Here is an 11,910-nt window from a genome sequence, read left to right on the forward strand (position 1 = left end):
TACGTAATTTTAATAGTTTTTGCATGCTTGTCGAACGTGCAAACCAGTTTTCAGTTTTTAATCACATGATTATCGAAATTCTATAAGTCACTAGTCTTATATTTATTTTTCAGTCAAAAATGTAACTAAGTTGATCTCACTCGACTTTTGACGCAAACATTTCGGAAAAAAGAGAAACATTTATTTATGGTAAGCTACCAGCCTCATGCAAAAGCACTCAGAACCAACATATCCGCGACAAAATAAAAAGTTTTGATCAATTTCCTGCTGAAATAAATTCCTGGTTTGAACTGGTTTTAATGTAGCCTAAGTAAACTCAAAGAACTCTGTCGTTTTCGAGATGTACAAAGAGTCTCTGTTCTATACCAATAGTCACAGACGGATTAAGTTGATTCAATTCAAAAAGGGTCATGTCAATGTCAATTCAAAAAGGGTCATGAATAGAACTTATCAACCATAAAGCTTTTTAAGAAACGTTTTTAAAAACGTCAAACCAATGCAAAATTAACACTCTTCAAAACTCGTTTTTGCTTTAGGGATTAGCCTTGTAGTCATACTTTATCTTGTAAGCAAATCAGTCTTATTTTACATTGATGCAACGTTTGTAGACGTTCGATCAATGTGAAAGTAAAGTGATTTGCTGGCAGCAAAATCCATCATTCTTACATTGATTCAACATCAGCAGATGTTCACTTTGAATCAATGTAAAAATGGCGGGTTTTGATGTCTGGGGTAGCCTACTTTGAACAAAGTTTCCACTTTCGGGCTTTGTAGGTCTAGCTCTAGCCTATCACTTCAACAACATTGTGGAAAAGAGTAGGCGACTACAGTCACTACAGGGTTGCGTCACTGCAAAATTACAATAGAAACTGACCCTACCTCATGGCCAAAACTCCTTCAACAGTTACCTAGCTTTTATTCATATTATGTTTCCTATCTTATTTAGCAAAACTGTTTTACAATGTCAGAAATGCAGTAAATAATAAACTGAAAAGTCAGTTAAACAACAAATAAACGAATAATGAAGTCAAGCAACATTGATCAAATGGCACTGCCGGATTAGGAATATCTTACTCAATTCATTATTAAATAGATTTAAAGAAAGTTTGCATTAAGAATTGTCTTTTAATACAATTTTGTTCATAAAAAAAAGTTTGCTAAAAGCTTTTATTTTTTAACCTACCAAAAATTTATATTATTATTTTTTTTATTCAGCCTAAACTTTGTTAACTTGCTGATGCTACTTTTTGTAATATGAGAGTCTAAGATTTCAAATGATGAATCAAAACTTCAAAAGTGACAAATAGTTGAACAATTATTGCAAACTTTGTTTTACGAGGATGATCCACTGAGCAATAATAACAATCTAGCTGAAAATTTTTCTACTGCAATTACCTTATAGTTTTTACAGAAGGGCAACGCTAAAATCTTAGAACTTGCTCTGAGCTCGTGGGCCGTATGTTGCATGTTTTTACGCTGGACTATTTCCGGTTTATGATCTAGCTTGTTGGGAAGCACTGAAGTAGAATCAAAAGAAGTTCTGCAGTAAATTTCTTGAAATCAATAATTTAATGTAGGCTATATTAATCTTAATTTAACAAAATTAAAAATATTTTTAAACTGATATTGACCTAATACCTAAATACCAAGGAAGTCAACAAAAATGTAAAAATCTTATTTTATTTTGCAAGGCCTGGTTTGGCTGCGCTTGTGGCTTGATTTGTTCATTGATTTGTTGCTTCGTAATTTTGGTAGGCCACCGAGTTGAACCAAAAATATAAAAGCGATCAGGTTCAGGTCCAATTACTTAATAATCTCATCATATTACTTCTCATTACATCACTATTCAAGACGTAGCTGTTTTGCAAGTTTGTAGCAAGAAGCACCGACTGAATCTGACTGAATGAGGAATAGCCCTCTTTGAATGAATCGATAACTCTTTGAAAAATACGTAGGCTTACAAACATTCATAAGCCCACTTTACTTTGACAAAAACACGTGCACGCCTGCACGGTACAAATACGACTATTCTTTTCCTTTGGCACACTATTCGCTTTACTTTGTTCAAAAATCATCAGTTTGGTGAGTTATAGAATAATAAGTGAGCTGCTAGAATTGACTCTACATTACAAGCGCGCAAAGAAATAGCTTACTCGTCTTACGCTATTGTTTTTACTGCCAGCTGATAGCTGGAATCCAATTAACCGGTAGTGTGGTGTGCAATTCCATTTCGATACTTCTCAATATTAAGCAACGACCTAGCATTTGTCATGTAGCCTATGCAAAAGGTGTAAAAACTACGAAGGAACTTATTACACACAAAAGAAAGCAGCAAAAAGCTGCTTAATATTTTATAACTTATAGTTTGCTTAAAACCAAAAGTGATTTTGTAATTTTTTGTCAGCGGTAAATACACTTGCCCGTATTTTTAAACGTAGCCTACCGGCAATACCTTTGACGGGGGGTCCTGGAGGTACTTTTGAATCAGGGCCCAGAATAATATTAGGAATTCGTAATTTTTCCAAGTAAATTGAAGTAACTTGGTAACTTGAAGTTACCAGCACTAACCACAGCGTATTCTTTGGACAGAGTGACTTTTTCTAAGAAGTGTAGTGATTTGGAACTGGAGGATCTCGTTGGTTTCGACTCCAAATTATCCTCTCAACGGCCTTGCCTTCCGGTAGCTTATTTATAAAACAATATCTTCTTGTTGAAAACATTAAACCATTGCTTTTCAGTTTTATCAAGAAATTGTCAAACAGACTATAAGGTTATCTCTGGGTTCTTATATAACAATTTAAAATTTATAACGCTATTGAGCTTCTTTGTCGTTGTGCTATCTGGCTAGTGGATATACATGATCTATTTGTGGTTGAGTTTACCGGCGAAAACATTTCAACATTGCAAGCTAAAATGCAGCCTATTGATAGAACATACAATATCACATCGACTTTCTAACTAAAATTGTTTTCGACAGCCAGTGTGGAAAAAGATCAATGAAATGGCACTTAGGCTTACGCCTATATCTTACCTTCCAAGTTGAAGGTCATAAAATGACAAAACAGAGATAGTTCGGCTCCACCTAAATACATGTAGGCTACAGTAGGCCCTACGCAGTTTATCATTGCCAAACGGTTTCCTTTCCTTATATGCGCTTTAGGCTACTTTTACAAGACTTTGGTTAAGGTTTAAATGAAAAGTTTGTCTCCAGTATTCAAAAACATATGGATGTCATTGATAAAAAGTAGCACTTGTAATCTATAAATAGTCTGTGATCCAAGGTTCCAACAACAAAATGACATCTCCCATTAGACTTGATCGATCTCGAATTTCTCACACTTTGAATCAATTTAAATAGAGCCCACTCAATGCAAAAGTGACCTGACGATTTTCTGCACAAGGAAAACGGTTCAAAAGGCGCTGGTAAACAACTTGGACCTTTCAGTTTATTTCGTTTTTAATGACGGGTCAAAACCAGTTTATACGAGTCACACATCCGCTTGTCAACACGAGAATAACCCTTTTCAATGACAACAGAACAGTAATTGAAACTAATTTTAGCGGATACGATAAACAACTGTCTGACCGTGTGTAAACATTACAGTGCATTCAGCTGGGAATCTTTGCAAAATTCTTTTTGTAACTTTTTAATTTTGTAGGCAAGGTTTTATTTGGTTTAGAGTCCACAAATGAACTATAGCTATTTGTATTTATTTTTGCTAGGCTGTTTTGTTTCTGTTGCCAACGATAAAATTTCTGCTGAAATGAAAATTTTATTTTTAAAAGTTTTTTTATGAACTGGATAAATATTGATTTGCAAAATATTGTGGTATTAAAATCAACACATTTATGTCTATAGGGACGCAATCAGTAAATCAGCGCCGTACGCAGAGGGGAGGGGGTATTTGAGCCACGCATTTAATATTTGCTTGGTCTGTAATAACATTGTCATTTACTTTGAATGCACTATACAAAACATATTAAATGCCATAGCCTAGTCTACTTCTCAAAAGCACTGAAACTTTTTTTTCAAACGGGAAGCAAAGTCCATTGCCCCCTCCCCCTCTGCTCTGCGTACGCCACTGGACACAATCATCAACTCTTGCAGTAGTGGCGTTAGTCATCCTTTGCATTGGAGCCATAGATGACAAACTCAGTATTTTTGAACACGTTCTTTAAAAGACAAACGCAACAAACAAATGACCACGCGTAACTTCTTGACGTCAATTAGACTAAAAGTGATGCCGAATATAGGCTATGTGCAGAGTAAAAAAATGTTGCTTGAGATATTACAAAAGGATATCCAAAAGATACCGTAGGCTACTATATTGTTAAAAATAGCACTTTGTGAACGTGAATAACTTTGACGTGTCTATTACCTTAGGCCCTAAGGCATGCTAGTTCTGGTTTTAATGAATAAAAGTATCGATTGATTGATTGATTGAACTTCATTGCCTACAGATTTAAAAATACTGACCATGTTGATGAAATTAGTTTTATAAAGTAGACAGTAACGACAATAATCGGCCATCATTTGGAATGACTGACCTATTTCAAATCGACAAAACCAGTAGGCTAAACCTGTGCTATTTTTTTTAGAGTTTGTAGAACTAATCCGATAGACAAAAAATGCAGAGTGTATAACAACTATACATACCCTGTATTTTTTGAAATATGTATTTAAAAAGTGGATCGAATAGATCTTTTAAAAAATTAGACGCTCATGAAGTGGTTAAGCTGTTGGATATTGTCAGCCAGTCGCGTTAAAAAAGATGGTTCAGAATATATTTTTTGAGCCGGGAGAATTTTAGGGGCTTAAAATTATTTTGGAGAGCAGCAACTAGGACGAAACTTCACAAAGGAATTACCTATAATATTTCAGACAAAACTTCATAACGAAACCAGCATCATACGATTTCGATATGAAAAAAGACCAATCACTTTTCTGTCAAAGTGAAAAAATTATTTTAAAGGCGTTTCAAAAGAAGGCTAAAGTTGGTCATGTTAAAATTAAAACGAGCTGTCAATGACATGATAGAAACTGTAGCAGACAAAAGGCCCTGACTATTGTCCATTTTAGGCCCCTAACCTTCACTCTAACAGCCATAGAGACGAGTAGGCTATGTCAAATAACTACTGATTTCATGGTGAATTATTAGTGATGGAGAAATATGCACGCAAGCAAGAACATCGCCATAGCACATAATTTATGGGGGGGGGGGGGGAAATGAGTATTATTGCACATGTCTGTGAGATCTGCAGCGTGGGCGGTCTAGGGGACGTCTCCCAGAAAAAATTGAAGAAAATGACTTAAAGTTGCACATTCTGAGAGTACTTTCAGCCCAAATTGACAGTAAAACTCTGTCAAATAATGCTGCAACAGAAGGCAAACAATTTACTTAAGTTACCGGTACATAAAACTAAAACAATTGTTTTGTTTATTTGCGTTATTGCAAGTCCTGACATTCAATCAATAAATTATTATTTGTCAAAAACAGTGCATGTTCGAAATATGCAAGTTGCAATGAATATATAGGCTACACTGCAAAAGTTCCCATGCAGACAGGAAGAGAAAAAAAAACACCATACGGTCTACTCGTCAATTGCTATCCTACAGAAACGATAATTTTATCATTTCAGACACACAAGAAATGTAATCGACATTGACAGTGTATCAATATCTATTGGCCAATAGATTAGCTTAAAAGTCTGTTAGTCGCTGCATATATAAATATATTTTGGGGGGTCATTGGCCACCTCTGATTACGCCCTTCCACGCAAGTATTGAAATTAACCATAGATAACCAAATTTTGTAATGTGATTGGAAACATTTTGTAAAACATTAGGTTACTCTAAAATAGGAAATGTTAGTCAAGAAAGACAAAAATTAACATCGTTCGTTAAAAATTAGCAGATAATTTTCTCAATGCCTTAACAATCAAGCCATTTTCAAAGTGACAGTTAAAATGTAACCTTGAACCTGTGTCAAATTTCATTTCGATAAGAAGCACACCATAAATATAAATTGCATTGCGACCTGTTTATGAATACTTAGACTAAGTTAATACTTTTAAAGAAATAAAAAAGAGTCAAAAGTTATGTAAATTTTAGTGTGGAGCTACATGTAGCCTACTTGAGAGGTTACGGTACTGTTATTTTTTCATTCACTTGTTGATTTATTCTTATCAGTTTGTATCCTCTGTAGATCCTTCTCTTGTATCATGGGCCAATCTTATAGATGCTTGCTGGTACACCCCTTCATCTTCTTTGATTTTAGGCCTTTTAGAAATTGCTTACAAAATGTGACATAGCTAGCCGTAACTCTAAAGGTCATGATCGAGCCTAGATCCATTGCAACGATCATTAATTGTAGACCAGGCCATTCAAGCAGACGATCACAAAAAAATAATGCTACTTTTTTTTAAGTAGATTATAAAATATTAAACACGACTTCATAGATTGATTCGGATGAAGGCAGTTGTTTACGAAATTTTAGACGCGTAGCCTAAATTATTTATTAATAGAGGTGCTGGCACCAATGAAGGTTCTAGAAAAACCTGTTTCTAGGGGGTAAAAGAGACTGAATCGATGATTCAAGAGTCAAAGGAGAATCTTTCTCTATGCGCCATCCCTACCGTTAAAACACCGGTATGCTACTGTTTCGGAAACAGTGAAAAGTTTAACAACACTGTTTTTACCATAATACGTTAGACATCACATTGCTGTATCTTTATCTTATGTAAGCAACCTATGGGACAGTTGATACATTTTTTTTAATGATAAAAAAAAGCAAAAGGGTATTACGTTCGTTGCGGTTTTGACTTCATGTTATATTAAACATCAAGCAGCGCTGGTTTAACTCACGGGGTGTGCACTTGAGCAACGCATTTCAAGTACAGCTCTTCATTCAGCGGCACCTAGTGGAAGAAAAAATTTACAGACTACACCACTTCAGCATTTCAGAAAGATTTAAAATTTCGCTTCCAACGAAATAGCTTTGTTTCATACAGCCCTAATATTACTGAACTAAGTTTCTTAAATGAAAGTGAACGAATTTAGTTCTTTTGCAACAGGAGTCAAAACAATAGGACTGCTTCTCTGTCTTTGCTATTTTTATGGTGCCTCATCAGAAAGAAGCTGCAATGTTTTCTGAAGACACTCAAGTTCAGAAAGGCGATGAACATTAAAATAAACACAATTTATTTACAATAAAATTCTTTTCCGTGAGTACACAATAGTGGGGCGCAAAAAACACGAAGGGAATTACAGCCGAAAACAATGGAACCAATAGATAAAGTGGGTTTTTCAGCGAACAATTCGCTTTGCAATAAGATGAAGTATTTTTGACTGCAACAGAGTTCATGGTCGCCTTAAGATTAAGTTAAATCAGTTACGTTTGTTGAGAATAGGTAGGTAGAGAAAAATGACTTCCAATTAAGCTTAAATATTCAGAATGTGCATTAAAAGCTGCAGTACTGTATTTAAAATAACTCTTTGCTGTTATTAACAGTTGGAGATACCCCAACATTTTCCTTCACTTCTGGTTGTTCTCATTAAGAACAAATTATTTAATGAAACATTTTGAACAGATATTTGAACTTGTATACGGTTCAGTCATGGAAGTAGAAGGGCGTAAACCACGTGGACAACCAAACGAGAGGTGGAGCGACATCAGAAAGGGGAACCTTGTGGCGACCAATGTTTAATAATATACTTCGCCGCATTTGCGATTATCTCATTCTGGCGACAGCTCCTGGAGTGAGTCATACAAAAAACTGCAGCTTCGAGCTATGACCAACCTTCTATTCGCTATTTTAAGAGTTGCAACATACAGAAATGTGATTTGTTGAGTTAGACAATTTGGTGAGACTTGATTTTCACTGCAGCCTCCAGCCTGTCTTTGATAAACAAAGATTCCACTAGCAGCACTAACCCAAACAGCAAACCAGGCCTTTTTACATTGATTCCACATCTAAAGATAAAAAGATAAGAACTTACCCGTGCCGGAGGTCGATTCTTAACATGATTTTAACACATGCGTTATGATATATCACAGGTTATGATATATTACCGACCATTTATTATGCAGATACTGGTTCGAAATGAAAAATTTCAGGCCAAATCTCTAATAAAAATTCATTCAGGTGAATTCTGTGCTGAAAACCGCAAACTTTAATTGGGTTATAATTAACTTGAAAATTAAATGAGCAAAATTTTTGACAAAAAAGCGGGTGGTCGTTGTTTAATCTCCATTTAACTGTAGTATCAAAAAATATAAAACCATGGGTCAAAAGTATTTTGTTTTTGTAGACTGTTGATTTTACAATAACAAACAAAAAATAGTCATTGAAACTGTGCAACAAGTGTTTTGAAAGTTTACTTTGTCAGATTTCTAAATTTAATCCATTTTTTGGACAAATTCCTACCGACTAGTTATTTTATCTATTTGAAGATGTGTGCTCAAAAGTTATTCAATTTATTGTTTTTCATGAACTCACAACCATTTCCTAAATTTAAAATATTCTAGCGGCTCCGCTCCACACAAAGTTATTCCGAGTCACATTCCTTGCTATAACAATTACTTGTGTAGCCTACTTGTGAAAGAGTGTCTGTGGCGGCGGTACATACACACACAGTGTGCAACAACTGTTGAAAAACCATGGCAACTATCAATAGCTGCAGAGTTGGTGTGGTATTTGACGTTGGAGTGATCAAAATGAAAGTGCTAACATCTACCAATCTGGATGTTTAAACTTCCAAAACTGAAATGAGTTTTGAAATAATTAAAATTCATAACATCACTTCTAAGTTTGTCACACAGAGCAGTATCTTTCACAGCATAAATTCGCAACATGATGATAATTTCTTTTACCAAATAATCAAAATTTCTTCACTGTAAATCAAGAACCTATTACTTTTTATGAAATGACGCAATGTACAATAAGCAAAATTTTTTCGAATTTTTTCATGTGATAAGTAAATTCTACAATCTGAATGATACCACGCAAATTGCAAAAACTGTTCAAATACTTAAAGCAGTAGAAATTTTGCTTTAAGTTAACAAATGAGCATCTAGCCTAAAAGAGTTTAAAAATAATAAAACTTTTTTGACTGTTTTTCCAAATCACAAAAAAGCTGGAAACCTTAATTTAGCAAAATTCCTTAACGGTCACAGAACTGAATCGATGAGCAGCCTAATGTCCAATACAAAGTTGGCATAAATAGGATAAAGCTGTTGAAGTGTTCGTTCTGTGAATGCGAAAGCAATCATTTATAAATGTGACAAAGAGCAGGACTGATGACAGTTGTCCTAGCAGTTGACAAGTAGTTTTGGGACTAACTGCTAGTATACAAAATACACAGATGCACCTGGCATAACCATTAACCAATGTTTAAAAAGAATTGCAAGTCCAGATTTCTGGAGTTTGTATAATCCCAACTACTGCACAATAACAGTTCGCCACAAGAGTGTTGCCATTGAAGTGCTTGGTAAGTTGAGTTGTAGAATCAGATTGAAGTTGGAGATAGTACATCCTTGCTTCCTACTACGGTATCTGCGTATCAGTCCGAACTGACTCCAGTAGAGTATACACAGAGAAAGTCTAACTATAGGACATAGTTGGGCTGTAAAGCTGTAAACAAGCCAAGAATAATAATAAACCTTTAAACGATGTTATGATGACAAGGCTTCAGGACTGGGAACAATAGAGTCTTTAAAACTTGGCTTTGGAGCGACGGCAGTGACTGATGCACCATTTTCCAAACCTGTAAAAATCAGCTTGAAGCGATGATATACTTTGTCAGACTTATCCATGATCTTCTGGCTTGCCTTGTATCGTCTAATTTTCTTGACAGTTGAAACTAATGACTGGCATTTTTTAAGCAAGGCTGCAGACACAGGAACTTTGTCAATATTATCTAAAGCTTGCAGTGCTTTTTGGATATCAGGATTCTCAATCGTCAAGGCAGTTTTCAGTTGCTTTTCATAGAAGTCGAGTTCTTGCTGGGACCCAGTTCGCACATCGCCAGCTTTAGGGATATGTTTCTCAGGTTTTGTTCGACTTATATCCTCATCACTAGCACTATCACCTGAAAGATTCAGCAAAGCTTGTGGCTGTTTTATTTCTTTTGCATGACTTTTCTTTTCAGACTTCTCAAATTTGCTTTTCTTTTTTATGTGGTCGTTTTTCCCTTTTTTCTTTTCTTTGTCGTCTTTTCTAGGTGATTTTATTCTATTGGAGTCTTGCTTCCTTTTTTTTGTTTGTAACTTTTTCTTTTCTTTTGGTTTCTTTTCATAAACTTCCTCTTCCTTTTGTTTTCGTTCCACCTCCTTTTCAATTTCTCTCATTTTTCTGTTTTCTTCTTCAAGTCGACGAGCTTGATCTATTTCTTGCTTTTTCTTTCTCTCTGCATCTTTTTTCTTCCAGGATGATACAATATCTTCTTCACTTTCAGAAGAGCTACTAATTTCACTTTCCTGGGATATTTTGACTGGAGATTTTGTTTTTTTCACTCTCGGTTTGCGAGGAGGAGCTTGAGATTTCTTTGCTGGACGTGATGGTGTTACTTTCGCTTTTCTTTTCTTGGTCGGTGGTTCTTCTGCTGCAGATGAACTGTCACTTTCTGATGAGCTAGACACATCAACAGCGGCTTTTGTTTTCTGTGACCTACCCCTTTTTGTCACTTTTTGATGAGCAAAATCATCTTCGCTTGATGCAGATTCAGAAGATGAACTTTCATCAGATTCTTCTTCAATATTAGATTCATCAGAATCAGCAGCTTCTTCATTTGTATCATATTTAAGCTTATTTTGAGGCTCTTCATCAGAATCCTTCTCTTCCTTAACTCCTTCAGATGCAGCAGCTTCTGCTTGTTGGTCTGCAAGTTTGGAACCATTCCCACGAAACAAAACAGTGGGATCATTTTCAACTTCCCAAAGACCATGGTTATAAAATGGTCGAGCGCGAGGATGGCCATATTTCTCTTTAAATTCTTCATAGGGGTAAATTTCACTTGCTGATAAAAATCCTGTTTCATGGGTCCCAAAAAAGAAGATAGGATATTTTTTCGAAGGAGGTTTAACAGCACCTTCTGGTAGATCATCAATTCTTGCCGGCCAATGAGGGTAACCCTTCATTTTTGCAAATATCAAGTCTCCAGGATTGTATTGCATTACTGTCTTGGATGATTTTTTTGGCATTTTTTAAGTTTAGTTAGACTTCAAGCAACAAAACCTATACTGCAAAAACGCATTTAAATTGTTATCGAACAAGCAAAGGCAAAGTGAAACAAAAACATATATATAATATTTCCATAGTATTGCATGCCTATATTAAAAACAAATCAAGATAATTTGTTGTTTACAGTACTAAATACACAACACACAAAGTATAATGACAGATTTTTTACTTTAGCTGCTGGAAGTGAGAATTTGGCTGCTGAAAAGAAGCTCTGGTAAGCCATGCTTGGTAACAAAAAAATAAAGAAGTTTAGAGGCCCGTGACTAAATTTTCTGTTGGTAATTGAGTCTGGGTTAATCTTCCTGGTTCTCATGGAGTCATGGGTTCCCGGAATTAATAACATTTAAAAATGTTTCTTCATTGTGTAGACATAACTGTTGATAACCAACTGTGCTGAGAGGGAAGAATTACGATGCCTAATCTATTAATCAACTGATTCAACAAGCCAAACACGCCGGACAAAACACAAATTTAACACAATGCAATCAGGACAGCAGCTTCAAGCCAAAGAAAAGAACCTTACAAACTAACGACAATCTGACTCCAACACCATTCGTCATTGCACATTGCATTGTGTTACAACTTAAGCTAGTGACAAACCGCTACCACCACAGCAACACTGCAGCATCAGGCTAAAACAGGTCGTATATATATTTATTATTTACACTT

At 35.4% G+C, this 11,910-nt stretch overlaps 1 protein-coding gene across 1 annotated transcript; it reads right to left on the minus strand.

Moving 5' to 3' along the window:
- Nucleotides 1–7,180: 7,180 nt before the first annotated feature.
- Nucleotides 7,181–11,704, minus strand: LOC145782510 (lens epithelium-derived growth factor-like). The gene has a single exon (XM_082594311.1). It carries the CDS (start codon nt 11,199–11,201, stop codon nt 9,675–9,677), a length of 1,527 nt encoding a protein of 508 aa, XP_082450437.1. The 5' UTR covers nt 11,202–11,704; the 3' UTR covers nt 7,181–9,674.
- Between the last annotated feature and the right edge of the window lie 206 nt (nt 11,705–11,910).

This window comes from Aplidium turbinatum, chromosome 13, assembly GCF_918807975.1.
Source record: "Aplidium turbinatum chromosome 13, kaAplTurb1.1, whole genome shotgun sequence".
Classification (NCBI taxonomy): domain Eukaryota; kingdom Metazoa; phylum Chordata; class Ascidiacea; order Aplousobranchia; family Polyclinidae; genus Aplidium; species Aplidium turbinatum.

What these genes read in the sequence shown, in the direction of transcription:
- LOC145782510 (XM_082594311.1), bottom strand. Translation starts at nt 11,201, where the DNA reads ATGCCAAAAAAATCATCCAAGACAGTAATGCAATACAATCCTGGAGAC.